The sequence below is a fragment of the Mirounga angustirostris genome, unplaced genomic scaffold, assembly GCF_029215605.1.
Source record: "Mirounga angustirostris isolate CCGP_5_RB_7025 unplaced genomic scaffold, mMirAng1.0.hap1 SCAF_1, whole genome shotgun sequence".
Lineage (NCBI taxonomy): Eukaryota > Metazoa > Chordata > Mammalia > Carnivora > Phocidae > Mirounga > Mirounga angustirostris.
The window spans coordinates 171,735,490-171,752,572 of NW_026991709.1; the positions used below are offsets into that span (position 1 = coordinate 171,735,490).

Sequence of the window (17,083 nt, forward strand, 5' to 3'; positions counted from 1 at the left end):
TTAAGCACACTTCCTAATTAAAAATAAGTCAAGCCAGTCATTGGTTTGGCCATCTATCAACCCCCCAGCTATTGTTCTGGCTGACTGCACATTTCATTCTTTGGCTATGAAAGATACACTAATTATTGAATATTAAAAGCAATGAACATTTGAAATTTACTGTGAATAGAAGCAATAATCAAGGCTAAAAAAACCAGGTTGCCAAAAGCCCCAGTTTGAACATGGTACAACATTCTAAATTTAATACACTTTTCTGGTTTTTATTACCATCAGCACTGCAGTCATCAGAGGGTGTCCAAGTTAAGGAGAACTCAGACAAAGCTCACTGTGGCAGCAATAAGAAAGATCTATTTCAACGAGACCATCTAATCAGCTGCTGTTCATCAATGAAATATTTTCACCATAAAAAATGTTGGCTGCCACATAATTGCTAAAGTTAAATGAAATTAACCTTAGAATGGATTGGTTTATTGAGTTACTTTACCCTTATAGATACATTGCTTGAGGTCATAGGAAGGCCAAAACGGAGTGGCTTCTGCACCTAAGCAACCCCTTAACTTATCATCTCCATCCTTCTTCCTCTTTTATCATCTTTTCCCTCTTTTGTCTCCTTCTCCTTAATGCAAGCTCAGGAGGTAGATATGCAGGGTAGTGTATGAGTCTAGTTTCTTTTCCTGCCTCAGTCAAGGTACCAACAGAGATCAGCATAGGTAACACTCAACCGTTTCCTTCAAAGACCACCACCTCGCCCATGGCCAAGACAGCTCCAGTTTCCCTACAGCAGGCAGGTGACTGGATTTTGTTACATGATTTAATTTTACCATGAGCAATTTGGAGATACTTATGTATGAATTATCGTCATCCATGACCTGAGATGATGAAGAGTGTTAAGTCTTTTGTTTTGAAGATCTGAACTGTTATAAAACAGCTGAACTTCCAGGATGAAGGCCCCAAACAATATTTATGAAGCAATCAAGTTTGATGGGCTAAAATCTGGAGTTACTGTATTATTCTCTTGGAAGCTCTTCATAATAATCTATATTTAAAGTGCATCTTTTTCACATGTAGGGGAGGAATGATATGGGAGTAAGAAAGCTTATAATAATATGTCATTTACTGCTTGGGGATATACAGCTTACCAACCCAGGGTTATTTACCATAAAATGTCACTATTCAGAATGTTTTATAACCTACTTATAATAAATGGAAAATTTGCATATTAACTTTTAGAGCAGAAATATTGTTATTAATTATTCTCATTATGGAACCTGAAACCAATTATATTAAAATTAGAGTCACAAATGTATGCATAATTGCAGTATACAACATTATGCTTTTAGATGTTAACAGTAAATCAACATCATGATGACATCAAGGAAGCTTATAACTAAAAAATTAAAAACAAAAAAATTAATGATGGAGATAATATATTAAAGGTTATAAAACACATTAAAAAATTCCAAGTTTGATGGAACACTACATCAAAAACTAATGATGTAATATATGGTGATTAACATAATAAAATTAAAAAACAAATTCCAAGTTTGTGTCTCTAAAGGAAGTATGTTATCATCCACCCAAATCTATGGTTTGAACATGAATTCCACTAGGAAATTTTAGTTTTAGGTGTCATGGGGGAACCATACACAGCAAATGCCATGTAATGGGTATCTGCTCAGGAATTAGGTGATCAGGTCCCTATGGGTTCCCTTCCTCCCACTGCATCCTCGGTGAAAGTTATCTCATTTCACTAATTCTCAGATTCTTCACCTATAAAATAAAAATACCCAGCCTCAGTTCCTAGTTCAGTGCGCCCTTGCTCGCCTCTGCTTTAGACTCACCTTGATTTATAAGAAAACACCCCTTCATCTTTATCTAACACTTCGTAGCTTCAAGTCTATTTTTATACTTTGTATAAATTCATCTATAGGACAATCTTGGCTTATATTAAGAACTAAATGGAACAATGTTTCCAAAGTCCTTAGCAGTAATAAAATTATAATAAACATTATAATAATAGCTAACATTTATTAAACCCTTAATGTGTGCTAGACAATGATATAGGAATTTTAATAGGATTAATTCATTTGATCCTTACAACAAAGGAGGTATGGTTATTAACCCCATTTTATGGAGAAAGAAACTGAGGCAGAGAGAAGTATCTTGTCCAAGGTCACAGGATTATAGAAGGGGCTGAATTTCAAAGAAGCGAAATTTAACTCCAGAGCTTGTGATCTTATCCATTAGGCCTAAGCTCTTAATAAATGTTAGTTATAACCTGATGGTCACCACAGGGGGAGATAGGCAAGGGCATGGGTGAAATAGGAATTCAGATTTAAAAAATTTCTCTCTCTCTCTCTATATGTACATATATAAAAATACATATATATGGTTTGTGCATTATATATTACTTTAGAAATATAAAAAATTAAACTTTACAATGTAAACTAAATGTCTAATTATATTTTCTAAAAGTTGAAAGAATGCAGAAAAATAAACAAACGTTGATTATTATTTTTATTTTACAAAGATGGGAAAGAGAAGGACAGGGAAGAGAAGAGAGAAAAGTAGAGAAACAGTTATTACATAGCTTTCTCAAGCAAGGAAATATTCTGGGACTTTGCATATGCTGCATAATTTAATCTTCATAACAACCCTAAGAGGTAATTATGGTTATCCTCACAATGTTGATGATAAGTCTGAATTTTAGAAACCTTATGGACACCTAAAGTGAAATGGAACCATGAACAGCATTCCATTCCATCTAAACTTAGGCAATATAGTATCTCAGCTTCTCAAACCCACATAATCAATTTAAAAAAAAATAGTTATTTGACTATATTCTAAGTATCTAAGTGTGTATTGTAATTTACTTTGAAAAATATGTCCATATATTTCTCAGACATATGCCCATATGTCTGAGAAAAAATTGTCCTGCTGAATTACCATGCACGATGATTCTCAAACAGATTTAACTTGGGATACTTGTCTGGGGAAGTGGGCGGCTGGGCTGATGAGGCTGTAGCACTTCATTCTGCATAGACAAAGCATCTTGAAATATCCCCACCATTAAGCGGTGGAAATAATGAACTCAAAGTCTCTCCACTCCTGGACTTATCATCTGATTCAGCAGCCTATGTAAGAATTAAAGATCATTCAACCTGCTTTTCCCCTTGGATGAATGGGAGATTAAGGCAAGGCTATTTCTAAAACATTTTACTGAAGCTAAGTATATACTAAGGCCAAGTTTTCAGGAGTTGGATGGCATGTTTGATGCATTCCCTACATGAATTATTTTTTATTAGGCTAAGGCCTCCTGCCCCAACATATACCCTTATCTGGAATAAGATGTCAACTGTCTTCCACATAACTTCAGGATGGAAATGCTTGCACCCTCTTCCAAAGCACTCCCAAAGGATCATCAGAAAGTATTTGAACTCAGTGGTTCAAATCATGACTTAAATATGGCCTGATGAATTTAACATCCACTCTTATTATTTATTCACTTATTTAACAACTATTATTGCAAGTTCACTAAGGGGTGGGTACTGGGTAGACTCTGGTTAAAAAAAAAAACAACAACAAAACTTTTTTTTAAAAGATCTTATTTATTTGAGAGTGAGATAGAGTGCAGGGGCACATGAGTGGGGGAAGGGACAGAGGGGGAGGGAGAGGGAGAGAGAGGATTCCAAGCAGACACCTGATGCGGGGCTTGACCCCACAACCCTGACATTATGACCTGGGCCAAAATCAAGAGTCTGACGCTTAACTGACTGAGCCACACAAGTGCCCCAACCCTGGTAAATTAATCAATGAGGTTTTGTGGTCCTAGATATAACAGAAGGAGTAAACAGTAGAAGGGGTATGGGTAGTCTTGTGACAGCAAGAAAAATGAATGCTAATGGCTTAATATTGCAGGGGGACTGAAAAAACGTGATCCAAATTGCATTACAACAATGTATGCTCATGAAAATGTCCACATCTCATCAAGAGGGACTTAAATTATGCTATGGCTTTTTAATAAGAAAGGATTTCTATCCTAACGATATTGAATGAAAAAAATAGTGGGGAGGAGTAGGTTCTCAAAGGCATCATCCCCATTAATGAGATATTTTGCTTATGTAAATTAATTCATTCTTAAAAAATGCTAAATACAAGAGATTATCAAATTCTGTCTGCAAAGCAGCATTAAAAGATTTAAAAATCATCCATAAACAATGTCTACCTTATAAGACTGCCCTATAGATAAATTTATATAAAGTATAAAGTGAGACTTGAAGGTATGACATGTTAGATAAAGATGAAGGGATGTTTTCTTATCAATCAAGGCGAGTCTAAAGCAGAGGCGAGCAAAGGTGCACTGAACTAGGAGCAGAGGTTGGTTTTCCTTGGCTGTCACTTATTCACTGTGTAAATAACCATGAGTAATTCACTTACTCTAATTTTAATTTTCATTTTTAAAATGATACAGGCCAGGAATCTTTTAAGGTCTGTTTCAGCCATAAAATCATATGATTAAAAATGAAGAAGTATTTTCACTTGCATATTATGGTGCAGTAAGTATGGTCAAAAGACAACATTTTTTCCCCTCACTGATTATGAAAATGTTTGGGGTGAAAGCAATTAGTCAGTAACATTCAGGAGATGACACTGTCATTGTTGACTTATATCACTGAAGAAAAGTATTTTATTCTAAACAATTAAAATTGGTTTTTGAATAAAGGCAACATCTTTTTAAAAAATTTATTTAGGGCACCTGAGTGGCTCAGTCATTAAGCGTCTGCCTTTGGCTCAGGTCATGATCCCAGGGTCCTGGGATCGAGCCCCACATCGGGCTCCCTGCTCAGCGGGAAGCCTGCTTCTCCTTCTCCCACTTCCCCTGCTTGTGTTCCCTCTCTCACTGTCTCTCTCTCTGTCAAATAAATAAATAAAATCTTAAAAAAATTTTATTTAAAAAGGATAGGAAAAAAAGTCTAGAAACTGCAGAGTGAAGACCGACAGGCTGGATTCTAGAAAATGACTAGAATATAAAGGTATGGGTTTATAAAAATACATCATTCCCAAAATAATTTTATTTCACTAAAGATGAAATGAATTAAAGAATTCATTTATTCATACATATAAAGTGTTCTAGACTTTGCAGATATAAGGATGGACAAAATAATCTCAGTTCTCTTAGAACTTAGATTCTATCATAGCGATTAAATAATGAGAGAAAATAAATATATAAAATCATGCTAGGTTGTATTAAGTCCTAATGAATGAAAGAGAGGATGCTGTTATATACAAGTAGAGGGCTGGAAGAAGGTAAGCAGAAAAGAACAGAAATGATAGGAATTACTTCTTAGGTTAGACGGGGTGAAGTGAAAACCTTCTCTTAGGAGCTCATACCTAAATTGAGAAGGAAGGATCATGAAAAGTGAGTATGTAAAGGATCATGAGAAAAGCATGTAAAGCAGAGGGAATTAAAGTATCAAGGCTCTAGTGCAAAAGATAGATTCTCATTTTCAAGAAATTAAAATGAGACCATGGTAATGAATTTGAGATTTATTCTAAGTGCAGTAGAATGCATAAAACAGAAAGTGGAATGATCTCATTTACATGTTTAAAAGATTAATCTGCCTGCTTTATGATAAATGGTTAAAGAAGATGTAGAGAAGATGCATAGAAACCAGGTAGGAGGGGTGCTGAAGAAAAAATACATCTTGATTTTACCAAGGCATTTGACAAAGATATTCACTACTTTAAGAGTACATAGGAGAAACTGGGGTTCAATTACAGTATATTTGGGAAAATTTGTAGCTAACTGAACAAGAATATGCAAAGAATATCGATTTAAAAGTTCAATCTCATCTTGTTTCAGTGGAAGTTCTGACTGGCATGCTGCCCTGTCCTGGTCAACCTGTTGTATCAATTATTTGAATGTACACATGCTTATCAAATTTTCTGCTGACATTAAAGAAGGAGGACAATCAATATGTCAGATTAAAAAAAAGATTTAAAACAAGTTCAACTGTGAGGGAACAAAGGGCCATCAGTCAGAAGGTGAATTTAATAGGGGTAAATATGATATTCTCAATTTAGGTTAACAAGATAACATGGTTGGGTAGCTTGGGATTAATAGACATCCATAAAAATCAATCCTCAGATTTTACAGGACCGTATGTTCAAAATAAGGTTATGATGTGAGACTGGGGCTTTAAAAAAAGATGAATATCAATGTCAGCTGCATTCACTGAAAAATAAGTTCACATTGTAAGCTACTACTGTTCCCACTGTCCTCTGCAAAGGTCAAGGCACATGCATAGAATTGGGTACATTTCGATAAGGTCACAATTTAATAGATAAATTTACATAAATGGTGTGTCATGAAGAAGATAGTTGTAGATTAAATACTTGGAAAAGATGACAATTATAAATCAAGGGACATGATCATGTTTTCACATATTTGAAGCCTAACCAGAATCGTACAGTTAGAATGATGGAAATTTAGATATTTAGCCCAATTTTAAGAAAGAGATACTGGGTCTGTTTTTGTACTTTTGAAAAACTAGAGCAGTCTACCATGGGTCAGGATGCTTTGTGATGAATAGGTGAGATCTCTGTTTTTAGAACTTCTTGAACAACTATCAGCCATGGATTCTTGAAGTGGCAGGATGCCTACATTACCCATTAAATGGGATAAGCAAAGTGAACTCCAAACATTGGTCCTCAGGCCAGCTCAGCCACAAAATGAACGACAGAGCTTTTCCGTAGGCTAAAATAATGTAATTAAATGACCACCCTCAAATATGATATTCTGTCTTTTGGATAGTTTTGGTAGTAGAAATGCCTGGACTCTTACAAAAGGATAGTCTTAAGAGTTGGTAATTTGTTTGTTTTTTTTTTCAATGTAATAAATTAGAAAGATAGGGTTAGTAATGCTATATCAACCTTTATTTTTTGTTGTTACTATTGCTATCTTAAAAATTTTCTTATACTATGAAATCCAAAAATCAAAGAAGTAATCTCACTGAGTGCAGAGATCTCCCTACTCTGAGAATCAAAGATTCCATGATTATTTTTCAAAATGAATCCAACAAAATTCACTTGTCATTCCTAAAAAATAAGTATAGGTATTAGACTTGCATTAAACCAAGAGAAATAGTTCGGTTCTATAGCACTCAATTGGACATATTATCCTTCTATTATTCTGCACATCTAAGAATATTTGGCAGATTCTATCAGGAAATATCCACAAACAAAATAATCTTGGAATCCTATATATGCCTAATACTCAGAAACTTCATTTCTCAACTAGTAAAAATGCCACCTGATGGCAATAATAGATTAAGCACTGGATATTAGATATATTTGATGTTGAGTTCCCAGAGAGGATTTTGTTAATGAGAATATTCTACAGTGTTACTGCCAACAGACTTTGTAATTATGAAACCTTTGACATTAATGCACTGCTGTATGAGTTGGGATTTTACACAAGGAAATATATAATCATATGCAAATACATAAACCCTTAAAAATGTAGCTGAACATCAGTTCTCAAAGGCATCTATACTCAAATGTGTACTCACTGCTCTTGCCTGTGGATTTTATTTTCAACTTGCTATTTCTAAATTCCACTTTCTTTGATTGCTCATGAACTTTTATTAGATGATGGTCTTAAGAGATGGCAATTTATTTTTTAAATGTTCTAAACTGGAAATATAAAAGATATGTTGTAGAAGTTAACACTTTGTCTCTACTTTTTGTTGTTATTATAGTGGTTTTAAAAATTTTCCTAATCTATAAAATAAGAAAAAAACCGGAGAATTATAGGATTAATAGACTACCAACCTTCTTTGCAACTCTGAGCTTTATGGTTAAATACTTCTCAAATTGACTATTACAGGCAGTTCAATTGCTTGCTTATACACACTCTATAATGTGTGTATGTCTATGTGTATAATTTCTTGGTATGTAAATTTGTTTGTGTATAAATTTGAGTGTGTGTGAATTTATATATGTATAGAGAGTCCCATAACAGACTATCATATAATCAAACTGTCTTCAACTTTATAAAAGCAGAATACATCTTTCCACTTAGATTTACAATTTATCCTGTAAGCAAGATATTACCCAAATATGAAAAAAAAAGGTAAAGATCATATAACAAATTAAAATCTATTTAGTTTTTAAAAGTAAACTGTTTGCAGGAGGAGAAGAATGAAGGGGGAAGTCAGAGGGGGAGACGAACCATGAGAGACTATGGACTCTGAGAAACAAACTGAGGGTTCTAGAGGGGAAGGGGGTGGGGGGATGGGTTAGCCTGGTGATGGGTATTAAAGAGGGCACGTACTGCATGGAGCACTGGGTGTTATACACAAACAATGAATCATGGAACACTACATCAAAAACTAATGATGTAATGTATGGTGATTAACATAACATAATAATTTAAAAAATAAATAAATAAATATGCAAAAAAAAAAAAAAGAAACTGTTTTAAAGGCTTAATGGCACAAAAACTCGAAGTAACATTTGCAGCATGATGTAATTGCTACTTACAGGCAAACTGAAGCTTTGCTTCTCTGCTAACAATTGTTCCAAATGAGTTTGTTGCTATGCACTGGTACGTTCCAGCATCTTGGGTTTTATTGGGGTTATTGATCAACAAGCTGCCTTCAACAACACGGTAGCGGAAATCCACACCAATGTCAACATCTGTTCCATTTAATTTCCACCTATAGTATAGAAATGCCAGTAGATAAAGCCTTGTAATATTAATCAATATTTCTGAATCATCTAAATTATATAAAAACTATAAATAGCAGGAAGTACCATCTGTGACTTTTTTAACCGTGGCAAAAAAAAAAAAAAGAAGAAATGCTCTACCCAGCAATGGTGACAACTTAAGTGCTATGGAAAGAGCATGTCTTTTACAGTAAACAATGATATTAAAATTTTAACACCTCCTTTTCTGGTTAATCTGATACTACACAAGCTTCACTTTTTTTTTTTTTTTAATCCCCATAGCATCTTGTACAACTTTCTTCAAAGAGGGCTCCTCAGCAAAAGTCCTTTTTCTAGTTTGAAGCTAATCTTTTTTTTTTCCCCTCCTAGTTTATAGTTATTCTTTAAATGGGTCTATACAGATGACAGAATACACCACTTTCAGGTAGATTGCTGAGTATTTGATGGAATTGCAGCAGAGTTGCTTTGATTTGGTCCTTAGTATGACTGAAATGGCTGACTGCAAAGCAGAGGAACTCTATTGATCTAAAGCTGTCTTAGGGACCAAACTAGTCTTAACCATGGATCACTTTGAAGATCTTAGCCAATGGCACTGAAACATCAATCAACCATCCAGTAAACTGCAGATCAGGCCAAGGTAACAGAGGCAAAGAGTTTTGTTGTTCTGTTTGTTTACTTGAATCATCTATTGTATCTGACTCTAGTGTTTGGCCCTATAAATAAATTTTACTGGGACTCACACATTTAAACAGTAAAGCTTTACTAACAAGATCTACTTCTTTTTCTTTTTTCTTTTTTTTTCTCTTTTTTTTGCAGTCAATAACATTCCAAAAAGAGCTTATTTTAACCAAATTGTCTTCCTTTGAATACTTAGGAACTTTTGAGCTAATACAATTCAATGGCTATGTGTCTTATTTTTTTCTCCCCTTCCCTCCCGAATTCTACACAAATATCATAGTTGAAACTTCTGAAATATCAACAGTCTCACAGTAGCATTCATCACATTGGGAGACCAAAAAATAAGGAAACACTGAAGCACAAAGGAAATTGATAAGAAACAATAACAGGACTGAGAATGAGAGACTTTCATTTTTATCTCCTTCAATCAGTAAAAAACAAAAGCCATTTAAAATGTATTTGTGTACATACACGCGCATTGTGCATCCTCTCATAAATTCTGGAGTACTACGGCTGTAATGTACAGTGTAAAAGGATTTAAATGAAAAAATGCAATACAGTTTGTTTCAAGATTTTGGATATTTGGTATCCACAAAAGCAGAAGTTTAAGGATGATCCTTTTCTGTCAAGATCTCTCTCACACTTCAAGGTCAATTTTAAGTCATACTTCTTCCAATGAAGTATTTTTCAATATTCCTAGTCAAAAAAAAATTTTTTTTAAAGATTTTATTTATTTATTTGACACAGAGAGACACAGCGAGAGAGGGAACACAAGCAGGGGGAGTGGGAGAGGGAGAAGCAGGTTTCCTGCTGAGCAGGGAGCCCAATGCGGGGCTTGATCGCAGGACCCTGGGATCATGACCTGAGCCAAAGGCAGATGCTTAATGACTGAGCCACCCAGGCACCCCATTCCTAGTCAAAATTAATCGAAGTTTTCCACAGACTCCTATAGGATTCTCTCTGCTCTATTATGTAGGAATTGTGCCTTCACTGTAGATAATTTGCCTAGATCACTTTTGTATTGTCCCTACAGCAGTCTAGACCTTGACACTTTCTTGAGCTCAATAAATGCCTGTGGAACCTGACTAAATATTCTACTTCTCTGCTGTATAGTTTAGCTTTGAGCATAAACAGTTTATGAAGCATTCTAGCCCACTACAGCATGGTGGTGTATGTTTGTTCACATCTATGTCTTTGAAATGCAAAAATGTAGAGACATGAGGGGCAGGAAAGGTAGGTCAAAATCACAAAATGGGACATAGCTCTTTATGTGTTCGTTTATAAGAAGATGGGTATTAGAAACGGACATTGTTTTTAAGCTTGACAGTAATTCTGTGTTCTGACACAGACATGAAAGTAATAAGTAATAAAAGGAGAAAGCCAGGTTCTTTTTTAGCAGGTCTATATGAACATGAATCTCTAGAAATGACTGCCTGCCCTGGACATTTTTTTTTTTTTTTTTGAGTGAGCTGATCACGTCTTGGCTTTAACTCTCACTTCAAATGATAGTGGAGCAATTTAATATGACAAATCTAAGAACTCAAAGAGGAAATTGCAATATAATGTGAGCTGCAAGCAGAATGTGGAATTTAGAAATGGACCATGTGAGCCTTTTTAGAAAAGTGGTTGTGGGGATAATGAGAACACCTCTGTAGGTTTGTCTGCACTAGTCATCTCAACTAAATGCTCTGCAGAAAGTCCTTTAATCTATTTTATTGCCTGCTTTTACATACAAATAGCAAAGGAAAAGGGATTTTTTAGAAAATAAAGTGCTTGCTGTGAAATGCAGTTGAGACTAGATTACAAAGCACTATACCCAGTTTTATTGCAATGCAGTCAGTGTTCATTCCCACTGAATGTGGATTGCACTGAATTCCTTATCCTATCCCATACTGGAACACTCTTGAAAAATCACAGTTTATTTTCAATGTTTGAATCATCTTTTAACTACTGGTAATAGAGACAATGCCCATGTGGAGCAAAGAGAGATTTTCCCTGGGGTCAGGACAAATTAGTTAGTCTCATAAACTGATTTCTGAATCACTTGGGGAACCATAACTCAACTCTTTCCAGAGAGTCAGGTTGTGCCCAACTAAATACTGACACTATGAAGTTCTGGGAGGTACAATTTTCCAGACTTTGCTGGGAAGCTATCTATAGAATTTGTTGTAATAAACCCCTCTTTCTTTGTTCACAGTCTCAACTTTGGAATGGAAGAATGGGCAAGACCTTTGTGACTTGGAATTTGTTGTTTATAAACTAAGTTGAACACAAACCTCACAGCAAAAGTACTCCAGCCAAGCACTTGAACGTCCATTCTGTCTGGAAAGGGAAGCTGAGTGCAATAAGTAATGTCACAAGTCTTTAAGAAACTCTAATACAAGGAAAGTTGGCAAAAGTCAACACTTTTTAAATTTTTCTGGGTCTAGGTCAATCCTTTCAAAGTTGAGGGGCAGGAAACAATGAAAAGAGAAGGCTCAGTTGAAGGAATAAACACAAAGAAGAGAGGTCAGTTGTGGTGTTTGAGGAAAAACCTAATGCTGAAAATCCCCATGGAGAGTTCACCTTGAATTTCTCCTACTTGTTTGTCCTCCTCAAAGTCAGCCTGAGCACTGAAAAAGTGTAGCCAGACAGATGTTTGAAAATACCTATCCCTCCATTCTATCCCTTACTCTTTCCTTCAACAAGAGGGAGTTTTTAGCTCCTAGGTAGCAACTGGCTATTATGTTATAGAGAAACTGCCAAAGGTATAAAGGAAAACACAGTACCCTGCAACCAACTGCTGGTGCATTTGATTAAAAGTTTTCTTCTCAGCTTTTCCAGGCAATCTTTAAAAACATAATAGGTTTCTGTTCCACTGCTTATTTTAAATAACAAAGCAGGCCCCTGTATCTTGAAACACAATGTTATAAAAGCAATGTTAATTAAAGGTCACAGTTTCGGGGGGGGGCGGGGGAGGGGCGGGGAAAACGAAGCAGCAACTTGCCAAATTCTGCCGCAGAATTTGTTTTCATTTATGGCTAACATCTGAACTTACACTTGGCTCTGTACTAAAAAATAGGCCCATTTAACTCATCATTTATGTATGTAGGAACCTTTGCCTCTTGTATTTATCTTTTACTATATAACACATCTTAAAATATCTGATTTAACCTTGAATTCAACATATTCTAGGGAGAATAAGTGCACATTCTGGTTTGTCCAGGACAGTGGTAGTTTTACACCTGCTCTCCTAGAATAATTATTAACAGTGGCCTTTTACTCTCAGAACTGTCCTGGTTTGAATGATAAATTATATATCCATTAGAGAGGGTTTTCCTTTCTTTCCTTTCCTTCCTTTCTTTCTTTTTCTTCCTTCCTTCCCTCCTTTTTCTTTCTTTCTTTCTTTCTTTCTTTCTTTCTTTCTTTCTTTCTTTCTTTCTTTCTTTCTTTCTCTTTTTCTTCCTTCCTTTCTTCCTTTCTTTCTTTCTTTTTCTTTTTCTTTCTTTCTCTTTCTTTCTTTCTTTCTTTTTCTTCCTTTCCTCCTCCCTTTCCTTTCTTTTTCTTTCTTTCTTTCTCTTTCTTTCTTTCTTTCTTTCTTTCTTTCTTTCTTTCTTTCTTTCTTTCTTTCTTTCTTTCTTTTCTTTCTTTCTTTCTTTCCCTTCCTTCCTTCCTTCCTTCCTTCCTTCCTTCCTTCCTTCCTTCCTTCCTTCCTTCCTTCCTCTCTCTCTCTCTCTCTTTCTTTCTTTTCAGTAATGCACTTCCTTTGGAAAATATCCATATAGCAAAACGTCATTTGCCCTCCAGATTCAGTTAAGTATCTCCTTTTCTGTGAAACTTTCCCTGTTATTGTCCCCTTGCATCCTGAAGTAGACTTTCCTCCAGGATGCCCTAGGACTTGGACATCCTTTCCAGCACTGATAGCACAATTCTTACAGAAGAGTACTGCAGCTACCGTCACCACTTCTCAGCAGTGCTCCCAAGCACACTACTTGAACATGCAGTTTATTAATCTTTGAGTACCTAAAACCTAGGGTGGTGTCCGGTAATAGAGTGATTTAATACAGTGGCTTAATATAGTGCTTCGAATACCTTTCGTGGACCACATGTTTTTCAGAATCCTAATCCATACCCCAATTCAAAGGAGAGCTGCTATGGTGGACTCTTGGGTAGAAACTCTACAATTACTCACTGTGGGTAATTGCTGAGCCAGTTCCATGCACCTAGAATTCATAGTTTGAAAAACACTGGGTGGTGTAATGAATGACGATATAGTGGTGAATGAATGAATGGGCACAAAAGTTAAATTCTAAAATAATTTCTACTACACTAATACTACCATCCTTTAACTTGTATCAGATGTCCTTTGCCTTCTGCCAATTTACAAACTAAATATCTCAGGTCATATTCCACTTCTGTGGATCCTTAATGATCCAATCTCTTCCTCCCCTAAGCTATGACATATGTTATCTATTATTTTGGTTTTTACACCCTATTATATATTATTAGCTTAAAGTCTTATCATTAAATGTGAATAGAGGCAAAATCATATTTATAAGATACATGGAGTCACTTCTCTGTGTGGCCCAACAAAACATTCACCATTTACTTTTTTATCTTTCTGTGAATTTCACACTTTCCCTTTGAAGTCCCAAGACCCCTACCCCGCCCTTCTCCTTAGTTCAGAATGACATATATACCATATTTTTGCCTGTCTTTGGAATTTCATGTCTGTGTAGATTCCTCATACATATCAATTTAAATTTGATTTTCTTTTGTTACTCTGCCTCGTGTAAATTTAATTCTTAGTCCAGCTAGAAGGATCTTAGACAGAAGAAAATTTCATCCTCCCTAACGTTATAAAGAATCACAAGACAATAAAGATCTGTGTCTAAGAAAAGTAATGTTACTTTTAAAGTCTCCATTTCTGCTTTGATTCTAGTGACTCCCTTCTCAATGGTTAATTATAATCTCTAACTTTGCTTTTTTCTTTCCCTTGATTTTATGATTTTATCAAGTATGTTGGTATCCTTAAACAACTGTTCCATCTTACCTGCTCTTGAACTTTATAAATAGGGAATTATACTAGTCTTTTGTGACTTGCTTTGTTTGCTGAAAATTATGTTCCTGTGATCCATCATGTTGCAGCTGTAATTCATCATTTTCACTACTGCATGGGGTTACCTTGTATGAACATACCAGGTTATATTTATTTATATTATATTGAATTTAGTTTTCTAAATTTCTGCTAATCTGCTAGGTTTGCAAGAATGTGCCATTTTAGTTTTAATTTGCATATTTCTGCTCACTAATGGCACTGACAATCTTTCTACCTATTAAATGGATATGTGATATTCCTTTTCTTAGAAGTACCTAATCAAGTCTTTTGGTAATGTTTCTACTAGGATACTAAAAGAAAGTTTTTTACTTTTTGATTTGTGAGGATTTAAAAAATATTTTTGGATATTATTTCTTTGCCAATGACATGTATTAAAAATATCTTCTCCCAGTTGGAAGCTTGAAATTTTACTCATCTCAGTATTTCTGTTGAACAGAAGTTCTTAACGTTAATGAAGTTAAATATTTTCTTTTCTGATTTGTGCTTTTTCTGTCATATTTGAGAAATATTTCCTTCTCTCCAAAGTCATAGATATGTATGCCTATCTTCTTTTAAAACTGTGTATGTCCCATGTAGACCTTCTAGTCACCTGAAATTGGTCTTTGTGTATGTGGTCAGGGAGGGGTCAAATTCTATTTCACTTTTTTTAACCACGTGTATGAATCCATTGTGCAGTATATCTTTTTAAAATTTATTTCTATTATTGTCATTACTTCTAATTTTTCTTTATCTCCACAAGACAGTCTATATTGTTATTATTGTTTAGTATAATTGCAATTGATTTTAATGTGGAAATATTAACCTTCACCATTTGCTTTACTATCATTTGTTCTTGTATCTCAGATACTTTACCTGGGATCATTTTTATTTTGTTTCAATTATATCTTTTTAAAATTTTCTTTAGTAAGTGTGTCTGCTGGAGTCAAATTTTATTTTTTTTAAAAAGACTTTATTTATTTGAGAGAGTGAGAGAGAGAGGAGCGGGGGGGCGGGGAGAAGCAGGCTCCCCTCTGAGGAGGGAACCCCACACAGGGCTTGATCTCAGGACCTTGGCAAGGAGCCCGATATGGGACTCCATCCCTGGACCCTGGGATCACAACCAGAGCCAAAGGCAGACGTTAAACCGACTGAGCCACCCAGGCACCCTTGTTCGAGTCAAACCTTAGTTTCTGAATGCCTGAGAACACACTTATTTTGTTCTCCTAAAAAATATTTCTGCTATATTGAAATTTGACAGTTAAATCTCTCTCAGCATATCGAAGATTCTGTCTGCCATCTGATTTTTTGTTACTATTGAGAAGTCAGTTGCTGGCCTGCCATCTATTTGAAGGTTACCTATATTACAAGCTTGACTATTTTTATGATTGTGTCTTCAACTTGGGTGTTCTGCTGTTTCACTATAATAATTCTAGATGAGGCTTTATTTTTATTTGTACTCCTTGAAATTCATTTGGCTACCTAAATATATAGCTTGGAATTTATTTTATTTTTTAACTTTTTTTTTTAAAGATCTTATTTTTAGGTAATCTGTACGTGGACCCAACATGGGGCTGGAACTCACGACCCCGAAATAAAGTGTTGCATGTTCCACTGACTGAGCCCTCCAGGCACTCTTATAGCATGGAATTTTTATTTAGCTTTGGAAAATTCTTAACCTCCTCTTAAAATATTACCTCTGCCTCATTCTCCCTTGCCTTTCCTTATGGAACTTTGATTAAACACATATAAACATTTTCTATTAATCTCTTTTTTTTGGCTTTCTCTTTCTCTCCCTCTCTCTCTCCCTCCTCCTTCTCTCTCACTCTCCCTTTACTTCTCTTTATTTCTGCTGCCTTTGAATGGTTTCTTCAGATATACCTGGCAATTTACTAATTCTTTCAGCTGTGTCTCATCTTCTATTAAAACCACTTAGCACCAAAGTTTGAAATAGGCAAATACTTTTGTTTTACAATTCTTTGGGGAGGCAAGCTTATTTCTTGTTACAGGCACTCTAAGTACATAGCCTTTAGGTCCCAGGTCTATTCTAGGAGGTATTCTCATGTTAGACTCTCCTCTTGGTTGACTCTAGGCTACAAAACCCAAGGCTCTAGTTCACATAGTTCATCAAGGTGAAAACTGCTTTTAGGGGGTCAGTTTTCTTCTCTGGGTTCCCAACCCACTTATTTTTTGACTTCCAAGTACTTCTTACTATGATACCAGTTTGTTGATGCATCTGTTAAAAGTGATTTAAAAATATGTTAAGAAATAGTTAGGCTTTCAGTGAGGGGGTCAAATAGGATATTTAATGCCTAGGACAGCCAGCAACAGAAGTTGGGCACTAAACATTTCATGAACACAATGATCTCTTTAGTGTCTCAGGGTATCCTATGATGCCTGTCTGAAAGATCTTTATGTAATTAGTACTCTGTAAGGACTTGTCAGTTTTAATAACAGAACTTGTATGCACGGAAACATATGATTTAAGTTTTTTTTTATTTATTTATTCATTCGAGATACAGAGATACAGAGAGAGAGAGAGAATATGAGCAGGGGGAGAAGCAGAGGGAAGGGGAGAAGCAGGCCCCCCGCCGAGCAGGG

At 35.3% G+C, this 17,083-nt stretch overlaps 1 protein-coding gene across 1 annotated transcript in view; it reads right to left on the reverse strand.

Moving 5' to 3' along the window:
* The window catches only part of CNTN4 (contactin 4), a 942,629-nt gene that overhangs the window by 292,782 nt on the left and 632,764 nt on the right, over positions 1-17,083 (reverse strand). The window contains exon 5 of the mRNA XM_054504629.2: positions 8,545-8,720. Coding sequence (XP_054360604.1) covers positions 8,545-8,720 — 176 coding nt within the window. The remainder of the gene's footprint in view (positions 1-8,544; positions 8,721-17,083) is intronic.